The sequence below is a fragment of the Podarcis tiliguerta genome (assembly GCF_965153285.1).
Source record: "Podarcis tiliguerta genome assembly, chromosome: 5".
Classification (NCBI taxonomy): domain Eukaryota; kingdom Metazoa; phylum Chordata; class Lepidosauria; order Squamata; family Lacertidae; genus Podarcis; species Podarcis tiliguerta.
The window spans coordinates 605,290-630,150 of record NC_139538.1 but is presented as its reverse complement, the minus strand read 5'-3'; the positions used below and the strand labels follow the sequence as shown (position 1 = coordinate 630,150).

General features: G+C 51.4%; 1 protein-coding gene across 8 annotated transcripts in view; it reads left to right on the top strand.

Moving 5' to 3' along the window:
* OPA1 (OPA1 mitochondrial dynamin like GTPase) overlaps nucleotides 1-22,211 on the top strand; it is a 59,809-nt gene extending 37,598 nt beyond the window's left edge. For 4 of the 8 annotated variants that reach the window (XM_083441969.1, XM_083441973.1, XM_083441975.1 and 1 more), the window contains 5 exons: nucleotides 112-228; nucleotides 2,197-2,290; nucleotides 3,506-3,616; nucleotides 19,099-19,179; nucleotides 20,293-22,211. In XM_083441969.1, coding sequence (XP_083298095.1) covers nucleotides 112-228; nucleotides 2,197-2,290; nucleotides 3,506-3,616; nucleotides 19,099-19,166 — 390 coding nt within the window. In that variant the 3' untranslated portion in view covers nucleotides 19,167-19,179; nucleotides 20,293-22,211. Of the gene's footprint in view, nucleotides 1-111; nucleotides 229-2,196; nucleotides 2,291-3,505; nucleotides 3,617-19,098; nucleotides 19,180-20,289 lie in introns of all 8 variants that reach the window. The other 4 variants (XM_083441976.1, XM_083441972.1, XM_083441974.1 and 1 more) reach the window with 1 other exon arrangement.
* The last annotated feature ends 2,650 nt before the right edge of the window (nucleotides 22,212-24,861 follow it).

Below are 24,861 nucleotides of genomic sequence, written 5' to 3'. Positions count from 1 at the left end.
GAGCGACTTTCTTCTGAGCGCCGCGCAACATCTGCCAGCCGGCACGTGCTCCCGGGCCGTCCGGATTTGGGCCAACGATAACCAGATGTTCCTCTCTCCCTTTGGTCCCAGATTAAAGACACCTGGCACCAGGTTTACAGGCGGCATTTCTTGAAGAAGGCCCTGGGCCACTGCAACCTCTGCCGGAGAGGCTTTTATTACTACCAGAGGCATTTTGTGGACTCTGAGGTAAGTGGAAGAACTTGCGGGTTACGAGCACTTAGGCAACAGCCACCGCCCTCCCCTGATGTCTGGCCAGGAAAGGCGAGGGGGTCTCACTCATAATCCCCCACCCCTCCCCCAGTCTCTCTCTCTCTCTCTGAATGATATTTTTGGGATACTCCACTAGGTGGTAGTCTTGGGATAAGCATCTGGTCCCTGCCTCTCTCACTCTTCCGTGGGGCTGCCCCTCTTGAGGGTTGGCTCTTTAGCTGGGATTGAGCGTCTCCCTTGTGAGGGTCTGCTGTCCTCTGCAGCGCTAGAAGGGCCGAGAAGCCCCCAAGGCCGAGCCTCGCTGTGGGGGCCACGCAGTTCTTCCAAGAAGAAGACGGAGGACTTCAAGGGTTGGACTCTTCAAAAGTATTTTGCACGCCAGAGAAGAAGTGGCTTTTGTCAGGGCCAATGAACTGGAGTTCTTGCAGACACTGGGCATTTTCCTTTCTGCTGCTCCTTTGCCCTTGCCCTTCTTCACGGCATCTCTGGTTCTGATTCAGTGTGTGCCCTCCCACTGTTTCCACAGCTCCCTTGTGAAGTTGTAGAGTTGGAAGGTGCCCCCGAAGGTCGTCACGCCCGGCCCCCAGCCCCCTGCAGTGCAGGAATTGCAAGGGAAGGGTCCCTGACAGCCCTTGAGGGTCTAGCAGGGTGACGCTTCGCAACCTTAGTTTCCCCCTCAGTCATATGGACATAGAAAATACTGCGCCACCGGCCGGCTGAAGCAGGACATTTTGCGTTTGACGCCAGTTTGTGGCGTTAGATAGGATCCTGCATTCCACTGGCTGTGAGCAAGGCACTCGCTGAGGCTGCTTACAGACCCCGCAGCTCTTTCTTCTTTTCCTGCTGAAAATCAAAGGGGCCTTGCTAAATGTTACCAGGCTTGAGGTCTCCACCAGCAGACGCTTAGCTGCTTGGCTAGGTGAGCAGCATGAGGGTTAGGGCCCCCTTGCAAGGCAGCCCCTGGGCCATGAGATGCCCTCTGCCCTGGGAGATGCAGGGAGATGATGCCCCCTCTGTTTCTTTTGGGTGCCCCTTTTAATGCTTCAAGGGACGCGGGTGGCGCTGTGGTTTAAACCACTGAGCCTCTTGGGCTTGCCAATCAGAAGGTCGGTGGTTCAAATCCCCGCAACGGGGTGAGCTCCCGTTGCTCGGTCCCTGCTGCTGCCAACCTAGCAGTTCAAAAGCACGTCAAAGTGCAAGTAGAAAAATAGGTACTGCTCTGGTGGGAAGGTAAACGACGTTTCCGCGCGCTGCTCTGGTTCTCCAGAAGTGGCTTAGTCATGCTGGCCACATGACCCGGAAGCTGTACACCGGCTCCCTCGGCCAGTAAAGCGAGATGAGCGCCACAACCCCAGAGTTGTCTGCAACTGGACTTAACTGTCAGGGGTCCTTTACCTTTTTTAAATGCTTCAGAGCTAAGCTGCTCTTCCTTGAATAACCAATGCCTTCTTCGCTGTTACCAAGCTTTTGGTGCCCTTTGTCTTCTGTTGGATTTGCTTGTTCATATTTTATTTAAAAAAGCATTTGTATGCCACTTTTCTTTTTTAAAAACTGTTTATACAGCTTCAAATTCTGAAAATGCATTTGAAAAGCCATTCCAGTGTAGCACCGTAAAAGAGTGATACGTCTCACATTGACAGCATCACTGATCAGTTGCTGTGTTTTGTTTCTGGGATGACTTCCTAAGGATTGTTTTTGGATGCTTTAGGTGGTCTTGCAATAAGCACAGAAAGGTTTGAGCATATAATAAGCACAGAAAGGTACCCAGCCAGCATTGCTGGCTGCTTCTGGGCCAAATCGCAGGGACTGGTTTTTGCCTATCAAGCCATTTTTTGGATTGGATTGAGAAGAAATGATGAATGAAGCCACGGAAGATGCCATGTGGCCTAGTGGGCGCTTTGCTGCTTCCCTGATGCTCCCTTGTTCCTCGCTGTGTGGTTCCAGCTCGAGTGCAACGATGTGGTCCTGTTCTGGCGGATTCAGCGGATGCTGGGCATCACGGCCAACACCTTGAGGCAGCAGCTGACCAACACGGAAGGTGAGAGGCCTGCGGAGGCTGCCCTGCTGGGCCGCTCACCCCAGCCTGCTTGGGCCGGCCACATGCTGCAAGCTCTTCCTTAGTTTGGTGGGAGCCTGGCTGGATGCTGGCAGTGCCGTTGGCCTCTGGCACTCCGGCTGGGCAGGCAATTTTGGCCCTCTCCAAAGCCTCCTTTTCCTCCCCATCAACGTTTTTTGTTTCGGGAAGTTTTTAAAGTTTGATGATGTTGTTGTTTTCCTGTGCATTTTTGTCGAAAGCTGCCCAGAGTGGCTAGTGTAACCTAGTCAGATGGGTGGGATTTAAGAAATGTCATCGTTGTTATTATCATCATTATCATTGTCAATATTAAAAACAATACCAAGCGTAAGGTTTGTCAATACAGTCAAACTGGATGGGATCACGATGGAGACTGAAAGTAAACAGTGGGGGAAATTATATCAGGTCCACCATACAGTGGAACCTTGGTTTACGAACTTAATCCATTCTGGAAGTCTGTTCTTAAACCAAAGCATTCTTAAACCAGGGCGCACTTTCCCATAGCAGCGGGGGACTCAGTTTACAAATGGAACACACTCAACAGGAAGCGGAACATGTTCTGCTTCCAAGTCAACATTCACAAACCGGAACACCTACTTCCAGGTTTGCAGCGTTCTTTATCCAAGTTGTTCATAAACTAAGCTGTTCTTAAACCAAGGTACCAGTGTATATTGCTTAAATGAATCACATTTTTTTGGAAGCTGTATTGAAAAACAAAAGCATAGTCAGTAAGGAGCTGAAAAGGCATGTGACTATATTTTTCCTGAGTCCATTGAGGCCCCCAGAAGAGATTGGTGCAGTTGTTCATTACTGACGTGTAAAATGAAGCCTCCAGTGCTCCTTTTTGAGTATCCACTGTCTGTGGCTCAGCTGGTTTGGTCGAGATCAAATCCAGAAAGACAGTAGGGGTGGCCCATGGCGAGCCTTGAGGAAGCGGGGAGATCCTTAACCCCCGATCTCTCGTATTACTCCTGGACTCCCAGCTTGGGTATCCTTCTGGAGAGGTTGGCACTGGTGAGGCTCTTTTGGCATCGCTCAGGCATGGCTTGTCCCTTCCAGCAGGTATTTCGCGTGAATGTAAGATTTGTACAGGCGCTCCCTCTGCTATTATCCTCACCCCAACCCCAGGTGTAGAAATAGAAATGAATATATTTTAATTTCCCGTTTTCCCCCTGACAGTGAGGCGCCTGGAGAAGAACGTGAAAGAGGTGCTGGAGGATTTTGCTGAGGACTGCGAGAAGAAGATGAAGCTGCTCACAGGGAAAAGAGTCCAGCTGGCCGAGGACCTCAGTGAGTATCTCTCTGGCTCCGGAGCTGCAGTGGCTCCAGCAGCGCGTGGAAATGGCCCTCTCCTGCAGAAGTTGGGTCCTTTGGTCTGGAAATTCTGCTTAGGGTTAGAGATCTGGTTTAATGCCAGAACCATCACCCCCTGCTAAAGGAACCACCTGATCAAAGCAAGGTTGCCCTGGGGTGCTTGCTCAGGGGAACACCGCCCCACCCCTATATTTATTCATTTCTCTCTTCCTTTCTAAGGAAGCTGTCCTGCTACATGCTCAGTGCCTTTTAGCTTCCTGGCCCAGGACACCTCTGAGCGGCCCCAACGGCTGGGACAGTTTTGGCTAGCAAGCTTTAGAGTTGGTTGCCCAGCCAGGGGAAAAAAAACACACGTAAAGGTATTTTGTGCAAAGAAAAGATGCCCTCTGGATCGGTCAGGGTTTCGCCTCCCTGGCTGTAGGAGCGAATGCTGTGCCTCTTTCCATGACGGCAGGAGCAGATCACATCTGGAAGGCATTTTTTGACGTTTCCTTTGTAGTGGGGGGGGGGGGAGGCCGTAATACTTTTCCGCCGACCACGGCACCTCTGGCGGTAAAGGCGCAGGTGATAACGTTGCCTGCGTGACACACGGCAGCAGCAATTGGGGAGGTTCTCCCTCGGCTGCCTCCTTGTAATTTAATCTCTGGTTGGAAGTAATTGGAAACATTTGCCGGCCAGAAATCGCCTCTCTTGTTTGGGCTTGCCACCAGATGATGATGATTGATTAATTGATTGATTGATTGATTGATACCCCGCCCATCTGAATGGGTTTCCCCAGCCACTCTGGGCGGCTCCCAACAGAATATTATCATTAATAATAATAAAGCGATAAAACACCAGACATTAAAAACTTCCCTAAACAGGGCTGCCCTCAGATGTCTTGTAAATGTCAGGTAGTTGTTTATTTCTTTGACATCTGACGGGAGGGCGTTCCACAGGGCGGGCGCCACCACCGAGAAGGCCCTCTGCCTGGTTCCCTGTAACTTGGCTTTTCACAGGGAGGGAACCACCAGAAGGCCCTCAGAGCTGGACCTCAGTGTGTGGGCAGAATGATGGGGGTAGAGACGCTCCTTCAGGTATACTGGACCGAGGCCGTTTAGGGCTTTAGAGGTCAGCACCAACACTTTGAATTGTGCCCAGAAACGTACTGGGAGCCAATGTAGGCCTTTCAAGACCGGTGTTATGTGGTCTTGGCAGCCACTCCCAGTCACCAGTCTAGCTGCCGCATTCTGGATTAGTTGTAGTTTCCAGGTCACCTTCAAAGGTAGCCCCTCGTAGAGCACAATGCAGTAGTCCAAGCGGGAGATAACCAGAGCATGCACCACTCTGGCGAGACAGTCCATGGGCAGGGAGGGTCTCATCCTATGTACCAGATGGAGCTGGTAGACAGCTGCCCTGGACACAGAACTGACCTGCGCCTCCATGGACAGCTGCGAGTCCAGAATGATTCCCAGGCTGCGCACCCAGTCCTTCAGGAGCACAGTTACAGTACTGGGAGCCAATGAAAGTTTTTCAGGAGTGGTGTTATGTGGTTACCTTATTCAGGACCAGGGAGTCCCCCCCACACGCCCGCCCCCGTCCCCCCAAAACAGTATGTCTGTCTTGTCAGGATTTAATCTCAACCCGTTAGTTGCCATCCATACTCCAGGCACTCACACAGAAGTCTTGCTCTGTCGCAGGGAGACGTCAGCGCTGAATGGCGCTGAGTTGTCCAAGGGGCTTTGTCATGGTTTGCATGGCTCTGAGATGCTCTTGGACGGCGTCTTCTGCTGTCGAGAGGCTGCCATGAGGCAGACAGGTACTCAGTGCCCAGTTTCATTGCAGGGCAGCGGCTGAAGAAGGAGCCAAAAGGGGTTTCTTGTGTGTGTGATTCTTGTGGCTGATTAGCTGCTTTCCCTGGTCAAAGGTCAGAGGGGGCAGGGTTTCTGTTGAGGCAGGTGATTAGCTGTGGGAGGAGCTTATCAGTGTTTGCAGGGCAGCGGCGCGCGCAGTTTGAACCATCTTTTAGATTTAGGGGAGCTAGTCTCAAGCCCAACGACACATTCTCAAGATGGAGGGGGAGGGAACAGCTGCAGTCGCCTGCGGTTCCTGCGCAATGTTTGCCATCTTGCCAAAGGTTGCAGGCAGCTTTACGTGCAGCAATTGCATGTTGATTGCCCTCCTAAAAGACAAAATCCAGCAACTGGAGGAACGTGTAGCTACGTTCCAAAGAATTAGAGAGCTGGAGCTCTTCTTGGAAGCAACAGAGCACACCGTCTCCACCAAGGAGGAGACAGGGGACTCCCCTGAGAAGGAGGCTAGTTCACCAACACAGGAGCCCGATATGTGGAGAAACGTGACTCAAAGAAGTAGGAGGCCCAGGGTTCGCTCTGATTGTCTAGAAATACACAATCGCTTTGAGGTCCTCTCCCCTAGCATGGAAGACAAAGAGCAGACTCCATTTGAGGATCTCTCCCTCATTACAGTCGATCACGTATATGAAGATGAGCAGCAAAGTCAGTCCTCAGGGAATGTGCAGGCGACCTTGGAACGGACCGCTCACGGAAGAACCCTGACCAAACCTAAGAGAAGGCGTGTAGTGGTGATAGGGGATTCCCTACTGAGGGGAACAGAAGCAGTGATCTGTGGGCCTGACAAGATGTCTCGGGAAGTGTGCTGTCTCCCCGGGGCTAAGATCCAAGATGTAACTGAACGACTGCAAGGAATCATAAAACCCACTGACAAATACCCCTTCCTCTTGGTTCATGTGGGAACCAATGACACTGCAAGCAATAGCCTCCAGAAGATCAAAAGAGACTACGAGGCTCTGGGCAGGAAATTGAAGCAATTAAATGCACAAATTGTCATCTCATCTGTCCTCCCAGATGAACGACGTGGCCCAGGGAGAGAGAGGAAAATAGTGGAAGTAAACAGCTGGCTTCGCAAATGGTGTAAACAGGAACGGTTTGGATTCTTAGATCACGGACTGCAGTTTCTTGAGGATGGACTTCTGGCAAGCGATGGGCTGCACCTCACAACGGTTGGGAGGAATGTTTTTGCCAAAAAACTAAGAAACCTCATCAGGAGGGCTTTAAACTGACTAATGTGGGGGAGGGAGACAGTGCTCCTGAAGGAAGGAGTCTATTAATTGATGAAGATGATCATCCAAATGTCATAGACCAAATGGAGCAAACAGCAAGCAGACCTAGTGGTGGGAGGAAAAAATCCTTAAATAAGAGACACGGGGGAATGACTAATGGACTTCAATGTCTGTACACTAATGCACAAAGCATGGGAAATAAACAAGATGAGCTTGAGCTCTTGGTACAGCAAACTAAATATGACATAATAGGCATCACTGAAACCTGGTGGGATAAGTCCCACGATTGGAATGTAAAAATGGAGGGATACAATCTATTTCAGAGAAACAGACCAGACAAGAAAGGAGGAGGAGTGGCGTTATATGTCAGGGATGTGTATACCTGTGAAGAGATCCAAGATTTAGAACCTCAAAGCCAAAGTGAGAGCATTTGGGTCAAAATTAAGGGAGAGAAGAATAACAGTGACCTCATTGTGGGAGTTTACTATAGATCCCCAAGCCAAACGGAGGACATAGATGATGCCTTCCTGGAACAGATGGCCAAGCATGCAAAAGGAAGGGAGATAGTAGTAATGGGGGACTTCAATTACCCGGATATTTGTTGGATGTCAAACTCAGCCAAGAGCATAAGGTCAAACAGATTCCTCACTGGCCTTGCAGACAACTTCATTGTCCAGAAAGTGGGAGAAGCAACAAGAGGAACAGTCATTTTAGATCTGGTCCTAACCAATGTCGATGACCTGGTTAATGGGGTAGAAGTGGAAGGATCATTAGGCGCAAGTGATCATGCTCTTCTGAAGTTTACTATACAATGGAAAGGAGCAGCCAAGCATACTAGGACTCAATTTCTTGACTTTAAGAAAGCCGACTTCATAAAACTTAGGGAAGTGCTGGGTGAGATCCCATGGACAGTAATACTAAAAGGAAAGGGAGTTCATGATGGCTGGGAGTTTGTTAAGAGGGAGATAGTAAAAGCACAACTTCAGGCAATACCAATGAGACGGAAACATGGAAGGTGCCTAAAGAAGCCAGGGTGGCTATCTAAAGAACTTTTAACTGAGTTAAGATTAAAAAAGGATGAGTACAAAAAATGGAAAAGGGGGGAAACCACCAAAGAGGAATTCAAACAAATAGCCAGCACGTGTAGACACAAAGTCAGAAAAGCTAAAGCACAGAATGAACTCAGGCTTGCTAGAGAGGTTAAAAGCAACAAAAAAGGCTTCTATGGGTATGTTCGTAGCAAAAGGAAGAACAAAGAAACAGTGGGGTCACTCAGAGGAGAAGATGGTGAAATGCAAACAGGGGACACAGAAAGGGCTGAACTCCTCAATGCCTTCTTTGCCTCAGTCTTCTCCGATAAAGAAAACAATGCCCGACCTGAAGAATTTGGAGCAAATGATTCAGTAGAGAAAACACAGCCCAGAATAACTAAGGAGATAGTACAAGAATACTTGGCTAGTTTAGATGTATTCAAGTCTCCAGGGCCAGATGAACTGCATCCAAGAGTATTAAAAGAACTGGCAGATGTGATCTCAGAACCACTGGCAATCATCTTTGAGAATTCCTGGAGAACAGGCGAAGTCCCGGCAGACTGGAGGAGGGCAAATGTTGTCCCTATTTTCAAAAAAGGGGAAAAGAGAGGACCCAAATAATTACCGCCCAGTCAGTCTAACATCAATACCAGGGAAGATTCTGGAGCAGATCATTAAGCAAACAATCTGTGAGCACCTAGAAAGGAATGCTGTGATCACCAATAGTCAGCATGGATTTCTGAAAAATAAGTCATGTCAGACTAACCTGATCTCATTTTTTGACAGAATTACAAGCCTGGTAGATGAAGGGAACGCAGTGGATGTAGTCTACCTTGATTTCAGCAAGGCATTTGACAAGGTGCCCCATGATATTCTTGTAAAGAAGCTGGTAAAATGCGGTCTTGACTATGCTACCACTCAGTGGATTTGTAACTGGCTGACTGACCGGACCCAAAGGGTGCTCATCAATGGTTCCTCTTCATCCTGGAGAAGAGTGACTAGTGGGGTGCCACAGGGTTCTGTCTTGGGCCCGGTCTTATTCAACATCTTTATCAACGACTTGGATGATGGACAAAAGGGCATCCTGATCAAATTTGCAGATGACACCAAACTGGGAGGGGTGGCTAACACCCCAGAAGACAGGATCACACTTCAAAACGACCTTGACAGATTAGAGAACTGGGCCAAAACAAACAAGATGAATTTTAACAGGGAGAAATGTAAAGTATTGCACTTGGGCAAAAAAAACGAGAGGCACAAATACAAGATGGGTGACACCTGGCTTGAGAGCAGTACATGTGAAAAGGATCTAGGAGTCTTGGTTGACCACAAACTTAACATGAGCCAACAGTGTGACGCGGCAGCTAAAAAAGCCAATGCAATTCTGGGCTGCATCAATAGGAGTATAGCATCTAGATCAAGGGAAGTAATAGTGCCACTGTATTCTGCTCTGGTCAGACCTCACCTGGAGTCCTGTGTCCAGTTCTGGGCACCACAGTTCAAGAAGGACACTGACAAACTGGAACGTGTCCAGAGGAGGGCAACCAAAATGGTCAAAGGCCTGGAAACAATGCCTTATGAGGATCGGCTAAGGGAGCTGGGCATGTTTAGCCTGGAGAAGAGGAGGTTAAGGGGTGATATGATAGCCATGTTCAAATATATAAAAGGATGTCACATAGAGGAGGGAGAAAGGTTGTTTTCTGCTGCTCCAGAGAAGCGGACACGGAGCAATGGATCCAAACTACAAGAAAGAAGATTCCACCTAAACATCAGGAAGAACTTCCTGACAGTAAGAGCTGTTCGACAGTGGAATTTGCTGCCAAGGAGTGTGGTGGAGTCTCCTTCTTTGGAGGTCTTTAAGCAGAGGCTTGACAACCATATGTCAGGAGTGCTCTGATGGTGTTTCCTGCTTGGCAGGGGGTTGGACTCGATGACCCTTGTGGTCTCTTCCAACTCTATGATTCTATGATTCTATGATTCATGTGAGCCTTTTGTTCTGCTCTTTCCTTCGGCCTGTGGAGCCTTCCATGTTGAGCTGGGCCCCCTCTTCTTAGGGCGCTCATTCCCCCCCTTACGATGACGGCTGTTAAATCCCTGCTAGTGAAGAAATTCCTCAAAAAAGCAAAGGAGCGCAGACTATTAAAAATAATTTCCATACCACAGAACTAATCCAGGTGTTTTATGGGAGGATGAAAACTTCAAATATGATTTTCAGTAACTTAATAAATATACCGTGGCCTTCTGGAATGTCAGTAGTTTCTGTGCTAATATTGTTGGGTCAGGATCAAGTACGAAGTTTTATGGCCACAGAACATCTGGGAAAGGTGGGGGCAAAGACGCTTGCATGCCATAATATTCCCCCAAACATCCTGGCTTGTCTGTACTCCTTACAGCCAATGAGTTACATAAGCCTCTGTCCAGGAATTAGCTTTTATTGGGTTGGGCCCTGCTCCGCGCTCATCTAGCCATGCCTTTGCAGGATGGAGACAGGGGCTTGCTGCCTCCGAGAGAAATTGGTTCCGAGGACCAAACTAACCACGTGCTAAACGCCTGGCGGCATTTGATTTTTAAAGAGTTAAGCCTCGCCCCCTACTCCATAGCGCTGGCTAAATTTGCCCTCCAAAGCTGCCGTTTGCCCTGGGAGGCTGAAGGAAGCATCCCTCCAGGGCCAGGCCAGGGGGGAATTTATTTCTTCCCTGTGTGTCTGTGCTGCCCCATAACTAAGATTTCCTGAGGAGGGTTAACCTGCCTGTTGCAGTCCCAGTCTTGATATTTCTGTCTGTCTGTCTGTCTCTCTCAGTGTGTATTCTTTTAAAAACCTTTTTTTTAAATTTCAGTCATGCATGCAATATGCCTAGTTGTGGGTTTTTGAGCAGCCTGCTCCTGAGTCTCTGTATTTGCTCACCCTCCAGAATTAGTCACCTCTTGGAAATTATTCTGGGAAAGGATCAGATTTCCCAAGGCCTGGAAGTAGCGAGGCTGTTCTCTGGGGTTTCTAAGTCATTCTCATATTTCTCTCCCAGTGGCGGGGGGGGGGGGGGAGCAGCCTAATTTCTCCAAGTCCTTCCCGAGAGATGAGTCCGAGAGCCTGTTCACTCAGGACTTGAGCAGGATGCGGCTCAGAGCCCTGGTGGCAACCGGTTGAAAAGTCTCAATGTGCAGAATCTTGCCCAGCTTCAGTGGGGATTTTGTGGTGCCAGACAAACTTTTCAGCTCCTTTTTGTGTTTGCTTGAGCCCAGAACGTTGGGTCAGGTGCGACTCTGCAGTCTTGTCGTCATTCCTGCTCGCGGAGAGGCAGAGAGCCTTTGTGAAATGCCTCAGAAGGAGCAGTGCCTTTTCCCTGCTTCAGGGGGCAGCAGGTGGCTGCCTTTCGGAGGATCCCCATGAAAGAGGGAGGCGGGTTTGCTGGCATGCTGACCTCCTGCCTCTGTTTACCCTCCTTTGTCACTTGCGGTGGCTGCAGCATCTCCCAGGCAGCAGCGGCTGCCCCCAGAGACAGGTTGAGCATTTCCAAGTTCCTTTCTCTGGGGCCTGCCTGGGCTTGCCACCGCCTTTCCCGGCTGTCTCTGGAGGAAGCCCTTCCTCGCAGCTGCATCGCATGCCCAGGCTTTCCTCCTGGAGGGGGAGGACGCAGCAAGCGGCTTGCCTTCACAGCTATTGCCAAGCTGCCAAATCTTCTGGCCTTTTGGGGAGACTGTCGAGAAAGTTTGGGCTGCTTTCCCTTGGACCATTTTTCCGCTCGATCCTTTCAGAGGGTTGAGGTGTGCTTCCCCCCACCCCTAATTTTTAGCTGTTGTAATTTGAGCAGCAGTTTTAAGCTTAAACAGTATTTCTTGATCATTCAGATAATCAAGTGGGGATATGTTAGGTTTGAAGCGTATAGGATATCCGAACACAGTGTTGCCCAATTAGCTAAGTATTGCAGACCGCCTGTTTTTCAGTAGCCATCCATGGGCCTCATACTTTTGGGAAAAAAATTGTCTCTGTGTTAGTTTTAGTTCTGTGAAGGATGCCGCAGACCCAGGGGGTGCGCAGACCACCAATTGGGAGCCTTTGTGCTAAGGTATCAGAGCTATTGGCCTCTCGCTGAGCTATTTCAAGAGGGCATTGATAGCAGAGTCTCTCATTAGTCTTTGGTTTCCTCTCATTCCGCTCAACTCTGCTTTCTCCCAATAGCCACAAATTTTGTATTGATTCCAATATTCGTTTGGAAGTGGTGATGGTTTGGAAGAGTGTTTATCTGCCGATGCCGCGAAGAGGAAGTGGTCTTCCTAAATATGCAGGATCTGTTTTCGATCAAGGGACTGTTCTAGCTTCAGATTTTCTGAATCCTGGCTACGTAGAGCAGCCTGTGCTTGATGGGAAGGGAGGGCAGGAGAGGGAAATCTTGTCAGGAAAGCTGAGACGTGCCGGCGAGAGGGTGTCCAGGCCACCCCCCCCCCCAAGGCATTGTCAGTCCATGAAATGCTGGCACCTGGGCAGGTGTCGCAGGCGAGTTGAGACTTTGTTCTGCACAAAGGCCCCTTCCCACGCAGAGAGGCCTGGCCACACACAGGCAGGCAGGGAGGCAGGCGGGGGCTGCTAGCAGGAGCTCTTCCCTTGCGCTCGGACTCAGCCCTTGAGGTGGTTCTGGGAGGCTGCTCTTAGCCGGCTGCTCAGGAAGCCTCCTGCCATGCAGACATCACCCCAGAGGAAGCTGCCTCATGCTGACTCAGACTCAGAATCATCATAATAATTTATTATTATTTATACCCCTCCCATCTGGCTGGGTTTTCCCGGCCACTCTGGGCAGCTCCCAACACAATAAAACATCAAACATTAAAAACCTCCCAATACAGGGCAGCCTTCAGATGTCTTCTAAAAGTTGTGTAATTTTTTATCTCCTTGACATCTGAAGGGAGGGTGTTCCACAGGGCAGGTGCCACCACCGAGAAGGCCCTCTGCCTGGTTCCCTGTAACTTCACTTCTTGCAGCGAGAGAACCGCCAGAAGGCCCTCAGCACTGGACCTCAGTGTCCGGGCAGAACGATGGGGGTGGAGACGCTCCTTCAGGTCTACTGGGCCGAGGCCGTTGAGGGCTTTAAAGGTCAGCACCAATACTTTGAATTGTGCTCGGAAACGTACTGGGAGCCAATGTAGGTCTTTCAGGACTGGTGTTATATGGTCCCAGCGACCACTCCCAGTCACCAGTCTGGCTGCCGCATTTTGGATTAGTTGTAGTTTCCGGGTCACCTTCAAAGGTAGCCCCACGTAGAGCGCATTGCAGTAGTCCAAGGGGGAGATAACTAGAGCATGCACCACCCTAGTGAGACAGTCTGCAGGCAGGGAGGGTCTCATCCTGCGTACCAGATGGAGCTGGTAGACAGCTGCCCTGGACACAGAATTGGCCTGCGCCTCCATGGACAGCTGAGTTCAAAATGACTCCCAGGCTGTGCACCTGGTCCTTCAGGGACACAGTTACAGTAAAGGTAAAGGTAAAGGTACCCCTGCCCGTACGGGCCAGTCGTAACCGACTCTGGGGTTGTGCGCCCATCTCGCTTAAGAGGCCGGGAGCCAGCGCTGTCCGAAGACACTTCCGGGTCACGTGGCCAGCGTGACGAAGCTGCTCTGGCGAGCCAGCACCAGCGCAGCGCACGGAAACACCGTTTACCTTCCCGCTATAAAGCGGTACCTATTTATCTACTTGCACTTTGACGTGCTTTCGAACTGCTAGGTGGGCAGGAGCTGGGACCGAGCAACGGGAGCTCACCCCGCCGTGGGGATTTGAACCGCCGACCATGCGATCGGCAAGTCCTAGGCGCTGAGGTTCTACCCACAGCGCCACCCGCGTCCCTACAGTTACAGTACTGGACCGGTCTTTCAGGACTGGTGTTATATGGTCTTGGCGGCCGCTCTCTGTTCCCAGCCACGTTCTAACAGTATGTCCAGCTCAGGATGACAGCAGTGGCTCCCGAAGGTGTCAAGAAGGGGTCTCTCCTAGAAAACCAGCGGGGGGGGGGGGCTGGCGGCTTTGGCGTATTGAGTGGCAGAGAGCCAAGCTCCCTGATGAAGCCGACCCCCTTCACAGGATTATTGGGAAGAGAAAGGGTCAGGAAGAAAACCCCAGGTGCTCTGGACGGTGTCTTGGGAGTCCTGTCTTTGTTCCTGCCCTGAAAGGTGGCGCCAGCAAAGAGAGGTTCAGAGATGCAGGTGTTTCTCAGGGTCCGTTCCCAACCTGCCAATTTATTTATGGTGCAAAGTAGAGTTCCTTTTGCGCTTCCTTCATTGCAGGGGGTTGGCACAGCCCTTGGGGTCCCTCCCAACTGCAATTCTGTGATTCACCTTTGTGCCCCCGCCCAGGACTCCTTGCTTCCGTCTTTCCTCAAGGTCCCTAGGGAGGCTTCCATCATGCCAAGGGGATATTGGGGGGGGGGGGGGTGTTGACATAGGTGCATGCAGGTTCCTAGGTGAAATCACCCGCCTTCCACTGGGCGCTCTCCGAATTGCACTACAGCACCAGCCTGCACAACTTTGGGATGGGAGTTGTAGTCTGAAGCACCCAGCTGGCGCCAAGTGGGGGGAGAGCTGCATTGAAGCTGTGAGTGGGGGCTGATTTTCCAGCTGCAGGTTGGAGAGCCCACCTGTGCCCGCCCTTGGGCTGCCTTGGCTAGCGGCTGTCCTGCTCTGTTCTGCTTCTGCAGTTCAGGGGTTCCCAGGAAGGCCTCCCTTCAGCTGAGCAGCGACCGGCCTCCTTGCGCTCTGCTGACAATGCGCCCTTTGAGCGTGCTCCTCGCCGGCCGCGCACGCTTCCTCGGACTTCCCTCGCCTCTCCTGCGAGCTTTCCCTTTTAATCCTGCGCAGCAGCCTCCTCTGCCGTGATTCATGGGGCGACTCTCCCTGAACTGCTATAAATCCCGCTCCAGCGCCTTCCGCTCGGCAGCCCTTTGTCTGGCGCTTTCGTGGCGCTAATGAGCTAATTGTTTAACAATCTCCCCGGATTCATTTGCCTGCCTCTGCCTCTTTGGGAAGCCGGGGCTGCCGGGGACCTTTTGACAAGCCAATCTTTCTCCCCGCTTGACAGCGGGGCGAGGGGAACAGCGCCGGCCTTTGTAGGCGGGCGAAGAAAGGAGACCCTTTCCATCCGCCGGCCGTGCTGCTTCCGTCTTGACCCCCTTTCTCTGCGGGGAACACAAATGCGGCAGACAAGCGGAACCTCCCCTGTGTTTTCTTGACCCGCTGGCTGTCCATTCACTTCCCATCTGGTTTTGCAGCCTTAAAGAAACAGAGGGGGGGCCCTCTTATTATAAATCTGTCTCCGCAAGTGATCGATGGAGATCTGTCTCTTTAAGGGCAGCCTGGGTGGCTTTCTCTTTAAAGTTCTGCTTTTTCCTGCCGGTCGGGGCGGTATGCGAGCAAGAGGAAACTGGTTCAAAAATGCGAGGCATTAATGTAAAGTGGTTTTTGAAAAAAGGAAGGGGGTGGGAAATGAAGTAGGGCACGACCCGAGCTCAGATCACCCGGTTCAGGCAGCCTGCAGTCTCTCTGCGCGGCTGCACAAAGGCGTGCGAGGACCGTTCTGGGCGCCTCACCCCGAAAGGGATATTGTAGGGTTGGAAAGGTTCGGAAAAGGGCAACCGAAATGATCCAGGGTGTGGAGAGACTGTCCTGCAAAGAAAGGTTGCAGCATTTGGGACCTTTCGGTTGAGAGAAAGGCAGGTCGCAGGTGACATGACGGAAGTTTGCAAATTTGCACGTGGCATGGAGAAAGTGGAGAGAGAAGTGTTTTCCTCCCTCTCTCCTCACACTAGAACTTGTGCACCTGTAACTAAGCTGTCAGGCGGCAGTGGTGGTTGCTCGTGAGTAATCAGTCGGGACTCAGACCTGTCTTCTACAGGTTTTATTTTGATGCAAAACTATTCACAGTGCAGCGCCACAAGTTCATGTCTGCCTCAGTCGCTAGCAGAATCCGGGAGTGGTCATTTCTGGGACCTCCCCCAACATAAGAGCTTCGTCACCCCCTGCCTTTTCCTTCCTTCTTTGCGTTTCACACCTCTGCGCAGGGTGGGTGACGGAAGGGGCGTGCTTCCCTCCTGGCCTGGCCAGGAGCGGTGCTGAGTCTCCCAGCAGCACCCTCTGGTCCCTTCCCCTCTTCCCCACTGGAGGTGTGGCTTTCCTCACCACAGGAAGAGGAACTGCGTCGCAAGATTTTCGGAGGTTCCCTGTACCCTAACTGCCCCTCTGCTCCCTTCCCTGTTCCGATGGCAGTCCCCTGACATAAGCTGAACATTGAAAGATTCCAGATGGATAAGGGCAGTCCTCCTTCACTCAACGCAGAGTTAAACTATGGAACTCCCTCCCACAGGAGGCGTGATGGGCACCTGCTCGGGTGGTGCTTGTGGATGATGTCATGATCTTTGGCTAGTTCAGTGAAGTTTATGATGATGGTGATCTACCCAGATGGCTTTGAAAGAGGGTGAGACAAATTCGTGGAGGAGGAGAGGGCTCTGCCTCCACGGTCAGAGGGAGTGATGCTTCTGAGTGCCAGTTTCTGCAAACCACAGCAAGGAAGGTCCGCTCTTGGCATGAATCCTGCTTGCTGGGCACCTGGCGGGCCAATCTGAGAACAGGGTGCTGGGCTTGGTGGGCCCCCTTTGGCCTCATCCTGCAGCCTCTTTGTATGATACATTCTTGCGTGATGCCATCATGGATGGCCCTGTCCGCCAGTCCTCTGCTCAGTCCCTTGCCCACTTCCGCAGCTGGCGTGATCTGAAACAGGCAAAGCAAAGGGCAGCACTGCAGAAGTTGGGGGTTGAAGTGGCTCTAAGAACGGGTGGTGCTGGGAGGTGGGTTTTTCTTTATTTTTTCAGCCCTCGCTCTATCCTGTTCCATCCTGTGCCCACAGTTACCGGGTGCAAGCCTTGCCGTCCCCCTCCCTCCCCACTCTGTTTTCTGTGTTCACGGTGTGTATTCAGATCGTAATTACAGATCAATTAGTCTGTTTTGGAGCCCCTTTGGAGCCGGTATCAGAGGATTAATGCAAAGAAAATGAGAGGGGCTGTGGGTGTCGTTTCATGCGCAGATAAAGAGCCCGGCCAGGAAGAATGGCTCTCTTGAGGCCTCTGAATAGAGGATTTCTTCATTCTGTGTCAGCCGGGGGTTTATGGGAGATTGGGAGAGGGGATTATGGGAATATTCATGACCCAGATCAGGGACCCCGGGATGAATTGGTGGAGGGAAACGGCTCATCTTTTGAGCAAACACGAAGTAAATGGGGAGGAGAATGGCCATTCACTGGGGCCTGCGTCATTGTTGCAAAGCGGCAGGCGGGGTGGCCGGCCGGGGGCCGCTCTTTAACAGGTGTCACGAGAACCAGGCTCTCCGTATCTCTCGCTCCGTGCCGAAAGCTCTCAAAGGGAACGTTGTTTGTGCCGGAGCCATCGGAGCAGCTTTGGGGCGGAGAGGTCGGGAGGAAGCAAGGCAGTGAGAGGGTGCTGAGCCCTGAGAGTTCGGGGAGAAGGTTTGGGGTGGGAAAGTTCGTGGAGTCTGTAGAGTTGGAAGGGACCCCCAGGGTCATCCAGTCCAGCCCCTGCAGTTGAAGCCATGGGTTCAGGTCCTCCTCTCTGGAGCAGCAGAAAGCAAACTTGCTCCGCTACATGGAAGGACTCGAACCCGTGGCTTCAAGTTGCAAGGAAGGAGATTCTGCCTAACACCAGAACTTTCTGGCCATCAGAGCTCTTTGGCAGAGGAATGGTCTCCCTCTGGAGGTGGTGGGCTCTCCTCCCTTGGAGGTTTTCAAGCAGAGGTTGGGTGGCCATCTGTCAGGGATGCTCAAGCTGAGGGGTTCGGCTAGATGAGCCTTTGGAGTCCCTTCCAGCTCTACTGTTCTGCGGCTCTGTGATCTTCCATGATAATAATAAATTTTTATTTATACCCTGCCCTTCCCAGTTCAGAAAACCAGGCTCAAGGCGGCTAACAACAAGCTTAAAACACTTAATTGATGCAACAAAAAACAGCATAAAATACAGTATAAAACTTGAATAACAATAAATTCAGAATTCAAAAATCAATTTAGGGGGCGAATCCATCCAATAAACATTAGATGATCACCAGGGCTAGCTGGCTAAGTTAGTCCAGCCGTTCAGCAACAGATGACAGCATAATGTTCTAGAAAGTAGGCAAAGCCTCAGAGGGAGAAGGTTTTCTGGAGACACCCCCAAGTCCAAGCCGGTGGTGCAGGCTGGGCACCTGGGGGCTGGTCTGCTTGGGCAGAGATTGGGCTGCCCTTCTGCCCTTCCTCAAGCTTTGGGCAGCTCCTTGCTTTGAGTTTTCTGCCTCTTCAGCCTGGGCCAGTGGCAGGAAGGGTGTTTTCGGGTCAGCTTGGCCACCAATTGCGCCTGTTGCTGACAGGTAAATAGATAAACCTATAGACAGATAAGTGGCTGTAGCTGCTGCTCCTGCAACTGCTGGGCTGACTGCCAGATAAACTCTGACCTTTTAAAGGAAAAAATGGTTGGGGGTGGGTGAGCAAAACAGGCCAAAGTCTGGAATATAACTTTTGCAAAAGCATCTTTAAATTCAGGGCACTTCTCTTAGCCTGCCTTGCTTTGATTTGGTTTGGTTAGTTTGAACACTGCCCCCTCTTTTGAAAGGCTGGACCTCTGAATTGTGATTTTTATTTTGTCTTCTGTAATATTTTATGAGCTGGCCAAGGGGTAACTTTCTAAGTGCTATTTAATCCTGCTTTGCTGAAGCAAAGTGAGCTGCGTGAGATCTAGGAAGCAGCCTTATTTAGAGGAGACACACTGTGGCCTCCTAAATCAGCCCCTGAAAAGAACAAACCATTCAGAGGCTTCTGCATCTGCAGTTATTCCATCTTTTACATTTATATGTCTCTCCACATTTCTGTCCTCTGAAGAGCTCTTGGTCATGAAAGCGGCTGCACTCAGAGCTTTCACTACTTCTAAACCTGAAATTATTTCTCGGCAAAAACGCAGGCCATATTTTTATTTTTAGGAAGTTTTGCCAAGGCTGGCCAACCAGTTAATTCTGAGGCACACCTTTATACTAGATTAGTCTACAACAAAAGGTGGAAATTTAATTAATGCAGTTTAACTATGACATGTTAATACAGTATTATTAATACAGCAGTGCAGGCCTTAGTCTGACTGCTGGCACTCTCTCCGCTTCAGAAGAGGCTCCCGGCTGCGGACGAGGCAGGTCTTGTTGAGGCCTCCGGGGCACCTATGGGGCAGGGATGGGGCCCCAGCCCCACAGCCTTCCTCAGGGAGGCCAGGCCTGCTTCCACCTGGGAGAGGAGGCATCTGTGCCTGGAGACATCCGTCCTGACAGCAGTATCTTAACTTTTCCAGAAAAGGTTCGGGAGATCCAGGAGAAACTTGAAGTCTTCATTGAAGCCCTCCATCAAGAAGAGAAGTAGCCTGTCCACACAGGTAAGGAGCTCTGGGTGGTCACTAAGCAACTGCAGCGCTCTGGCTCTGCCCAAAATAGGCCCGTCTTGCTCTTGTTAACACAGCCAGAAAGCAGGAAGCCCCCTTCATCTTGCCAAGGGACTGTGTACCTCCATCTTTGCCTGAAAGGGCCTTAAAAGGTTGTTCCGTTAACCCTCCTGCTGCTTCATCCAAGTCTTACAGAATTTTAAGATGCTCCCAAGGGTCATCTCTGACAGACGGCCACCCAACTCTGCTTAAAAACCTTGCGAAGGAGCCTGTTCCACTGCTGAACAGTCCTTACCGTCCAAATGTTCTTCCTGTGTTAGTCGGAATCGCCTCTTGACTCCTCAGCCACCTTAACAAGCTTCCTAGCTGATTGGAGATTTGAATCTGGGCCTCCCGGTTCCAGCATGGCACACCGGGGGGGGGGCATTGTGCCCTGTGATGCCCCGTGCTCTGGGCCAGTCTGAATGAATGAATCTTCATTTGCGTCGGCCATCGCAATAAAAGAACAATACAATATCCAAAGAATAGAAATAAAAAGTCAATTATATAAAATACATTTTGGAGTTTCGAATCAATGGTCAAATAATGGACCTTATTCTGATTGCCCCAGCTAAAAACCTTGCAGCCTTTGCTGTCACCTGCTCGTCTTGATCTGCCAAGAGAAAGGACATGGTGGCAGTGGCTGGGCGACCTAGAATGGACAATAAAAGAGGGGTGATAATCTCATTCCTCAAGTCTTTATAAAGAGTGCAAGCCAGAAGGGCATACGCCACCGATTCAGGACTGCCATCTCCACAGGTCCATAAGCGTTTTCATGTGGAATCTGTTGGAATCGTCCCTCAAGTCCAGCCGAGGGGAAGACATTCAATCTGGGCCGATCTCTCCCTCTTGTCTTGCTCTTTTGCCCTTCTGGGCTTTGCTGGAGGAATGGCGCCAGGGACCTGTCTCTTGATTGAGATACCTGGCGAGTGAATGGCGACCCAGGAGGGGAGGCGGCTTTTCTGTTCCCAGCAAGCAAAAATGACTTGGGGGGGGGGAATGGGGGGAGGGGTCCTCTGTCCAGTCTCTCTCTGCAAATTCAGTCCATTTGTGTTTGTGTTTCAGCAGAGCTTCTACAGGAAGACAAAGCCCCTCTTCTGGAACACACAAAGCACTAGAAATGGCCCCGCGGCGCCTCCTGGTCCTCCTCTCCTTCCTGCTGCACTTTTTAGGGGTGTCCCAGAACGTCTCCCGGGGAAAGGAGACAATTGGCAGGAGGCGGCGAGAGGTCCTGGCTGCCACCTCCCCTTTGGGTGACGGGGGCAGTGATAATGACGAGGGAAGCACACCTGGCAACGGAAACCGACGCTTTCTCACCTGGAAACGATGCCTTGAGGGGGGCGTCCAGATTCTGCAAGTGCTCCCTCTCTCTTTTTCCAGGGAGGGGCCAGAAGTAGGGGGTTTTTCTTTCTGGGGTGGCAAGACCCCTTCCGCCGCCTCTAGTGGTTTTAGCCGGGGGGCTCCTTTGCGTGGCGAACCCGAGGGGCTTGGAATAAAATTTTAGCCTTTGTACATACGTCGACAACACCTCCTACGTAATGTTTGTTTGTTTGTGTGACGCAGCGCATTGAGGGGCCCTTTCAGTGCTCTTCTGGGGAGCCAGATCTCGACTGAGGCACTGGAGAGAAGCTGGGCAGGGGGAGTGAGCCTGGCGGGGGCTCCCAGGCCGTGTCCAAACAGGCACCCGGGGGCCCATCCACGGGCACCTGGCTCCAAGAACAGCATCCTCCACTGTCCATTTCACTGCAGTTTGGTCCTGGGGTGGGACTTTGGCCAGCTCCGTTTCACTTTTTATTTTTATGCTCCTGAGAGGGACTCCTTCCTGAGTATCCCACTGGCAGTGGCAGGTTCCAGATAAATGGTTGCACATCAGCCGCTTTTGAGACATGTGGAATAAGCGCCTTAGAGAGGGGGAAGAAGCTCCAAAGAGATTTGCTCTTGGTCTGCGTGGCAGGAGCAGACTCTGGAGGGAAAGCTCCTTTCAGGGACTCGCCCAGTTTGGTTTTTTTATGCTGCAGGGCTCCGGTGGCTTTTGGGGGGAGAGGGGACCCTGCCGTGTGCTGGTCACAGCCCTCCACACACAGCCCCTTTAAACCCAGCCGTCTCCTCTCTGCATCGTGGAAGAAACTGCCCCCTCTGCGCAGACACTCGTCACCCCCGTGGAGCAGCTCCAAGCATCCATCGTGGGTTGACTCTGTCATTTTGCGCCAGCCCTAAATGCAGAAATACACGTTACCAGTAACATTTCCTCTCGCGCTTTTTGAGGTGTCTTTCCAAATGTCCTGGTGCCCACTCTCCCCCTCCCTATCCCCACATCTGCATTTCTCTGCCTTTCCACCTCTGCGCAAGCGACTTGCTGGCAGGCTGCTTCCTTCGATGGGCTACACAGCGCTGCCTTTAATTTCTCTCCCCTCGTCCTCTGAGGATCCTGCCTTGCTGCACTTCGCAGGTGGGAGGTGGGGTTTTGTTTTGTTTTTTTCGGCAAAGGGGATGCTGCCTTTGCTGCCCCCCCCCTCCTCTGCATGGTGTTCTGTGAAATCTGGAAACAAGATGGGCAGGGGGAGGCAGCTGTTGCCAAGAACCAAAATGAGGGAGATGGGAGAGAGCAATCCTCATTCCTCTGCTATTAAAAAAATAAAATGAGATGGCATTTTCTGTGTTTGTGTGTGTAGCAAATGCTTTCGGCCGCACGCCAGAGATTCTGTGCCCTCAATGACGCAAAAGCCTCTTAGCTGCTCTGGCCTTCCTAGAGGCAACTTCAGGATCCCAGAAGGGGATCCTTCCCAAAAAGGGGTGCTGCACCGAGACCCGTCTCTTACTGCCCCCCCCCATCCTCCTCTTGTCCTTCCTTCTGTCTGGTCCACTTTTCAGTTTTAAGCCTCTGTTGCCGACCTGACGTTTAGCATGATGTATCCCGTGGAAGTTATTTATTGAATGCAGATGTCATTGAAGGAAAACGAAATAAAGAGAGGTTTTGAGCACTTAAATTTCTTACTCTCTTCTTTATTTGCATGCCGCCCAACTGCCCCAAGGGCTCAGCGATGGGGCAGGCCCCCCAGCTCAGCAGCAGAGCAGCTGCTGTGCCCCAGGCGGTTCAGTTCCCCCGTGGCTCCTCCGGGCAGGGCTGGGAAAAGGCTTTCTGCCTGGAACCCCCAAGAGCCCTGACCAGGCAACACTGTGCCCTTCAGATATTGGTGGACTAGAGCGCCCATCTTCCTATGCTGTTGGCCACGCTGCCTGGATCCGACAGTGAAGCTGCATCTTGGAAGAGTCATGCTAATTCAAGAGGGAGATGCTCAGTGTTCGTGTGCCAGAAAGGTGAAGGCTCTGTGGTCACAGGACCCCTCTCAGCGGTGGGCAGGGGGGGGCTTCCCCCCCCCTCTCTCTCTCCCTCTCTCTCTCTCTCTCTCGTGAATCCCAGAAGCGCGCAACAGCATTTGGCCTTTTCTTAAAACACTCATCTTTCGGCACCTCAATTAGCCAAGATGGATTGCATTTGTTAAAACAGCGAAGTGCTGGATATTTCATACTGATCACCGAGTGCAAAGAAAATGGATTCCACCCCCCTTTTAATTATCCCAAGCCAGCATATCAAGAAAAGGGCAGTCGGCTACATTTTACCTGAAACTGTATTAAAACAAAATTACCCTAATTATCTTAAGATTTGCTTGAACACAGAAATTATAGTGCATTACTTAGGAGTTTGTCCATCAATCCAGCCCATGAACTTGCAGAACCAGCTTGATGGGCGCTTTTAACGGAAGAGTGGAGGGTGGGGCCTGTTCATTCCAGGCAGATCTGAATCCCGGTGGCTCAAATCCTGCTTGCTGGTTGGCCAGTCTGAGAACAGGATCCTGAACTAGGCAGGGTGCAGGCCTAATCCGGCAGGCTCTTCTTATGGGCAAGTGCATCCACTGAGAGAGAAACAATCCAGTTTACGATGTCTTATTTTTCAAATAAGTCCCCGTGAAAACTGGCCAGCATTTTAGTGCAAAGTTTATCCTGGCGCATCTATTTTTCTATATGTTGCTTGCAAAACTCGGAGGAGGGCGGCTTCCAAAGGATGGCCAGGTTACCGCTTTGGAAAGTCCAAAAGGAACCAACTTCCTTCCGCCTTTCCTGCTGCCCCTCCACCCATGAAAATGCCCCCGAAAATGTTCACGCCTCCTTCCTGATTTCTCGGATGCAACATACCATTTCTCATAATGGTAAAAGAAGACGAAAACGCACACCAAGGAGACATTTTTGGCACAGTGCTAGGAGAGCAGCGTCATTTGCCCAGAGAGAGGCTTGGAAGAGCCTTTGATGCGCAGATATGACACGTTTATTGCCAGCCTCTCGCCACAATGCCTCTTTTCTGTTTTCGTGTGAAAACCAACATCCTCCGTCCTGCTCCAAGCCCATTAGCATTTGCAAAGGCCCTGCTCCATCGCTGGGGGGACGACACGGTGCCCACCCACCCCTCCTGCAATGCACTCGCCTTGTCTATTATGCGGGGGACACAAAGGAGCCCAGAGGCGGGCAGAGGCCTGTCCGATCTTGTCATGTCGCAGCTGCCCCCCCCTTCCCTGAATGGGCTCTGAGGTAGGTAAATTAATTCCAGGGCGGGCGGTGGGCGTCGGATTCCTTTGTGACCCTGCTCCTGTACCATTTGTTTTGGGGCTTGTCGGAGGCTGAGGGACATCTCGGGCCCTTTTGTTTCCCATAATTTCCTGGCAGGTTGGGGAGTTAATGCAAGCCATGTCTGCACCCAGCCAAGCAGAAAACAGCCTGGGTAGAAGAAGGCGGGCGCGCTTGGCGCTGCTGGGGAGAGCGGCTGCATGGAAGTGTCAGGTTAAAGGGGTGGGGGGCAGGCAGGAGCCCCCAGAGCGCCCTGCTCAGGTTTCGGCAAAGCACAAGGGCTTGCACACCTGTTCCGCAGCTGCCTGCCCTCCTCCCTCTGCGATGAATGATGGCCTGTTTACAGGCTGGGGCTGCAGGCGTCTCCTGCTCCCCCCGCTGAACTCCAGCCCTCTGGAAGGAGACTCACATCTGGGGAACAACCTGTCCCCTTGCAGTAGATCCTTTGGAATGATGTGCGTGAGAAGAGAGCGCAAGATGGATTGGGGAGAAGGCGGGAAAGAAGCGTAGAGTTCGGAGGGATGCCTGGTCCAAGCAACTGCAAGGAAGGAATCCCGTCAAAAGGACCATCCACCCTCTGCTTAAAAACAGAGCTCAAATATCTAAATGGCTTCCAGACTGAAGGTGGAGCAAGTTTGCTTTCTGCTGCTCTGGAGGAGAGGACCCCAACCACGGGGTTCAAATGGCAAGGGGGGAAAATATTCCAACTAAACATCAGGAAGAACTTTCTGTTGGTAAGAGCTGTTCCAAATTGGTACTCTCCTTTCTTGGAGATGGTTAAGCAGAGGCTGAACAGCCTCCTGTGAGGGATTTTTTAGCTGAGATTCCTGCATTGCAGGGGGTTGGACTGGATGACCCCTGGGGTCCTTTTTATGGAACCTCCCAAGGAAGGAGAGTCCACTAGGGAGTCCATTCGACTCTTGAACTTTTCTCACTGTTCTTCCAAATGCTGAGTTGGAATCTCATTTGTGGTCCTTTGAATCAAGTCTGCTCCATCTTCTGTGGGGCACAACTCTG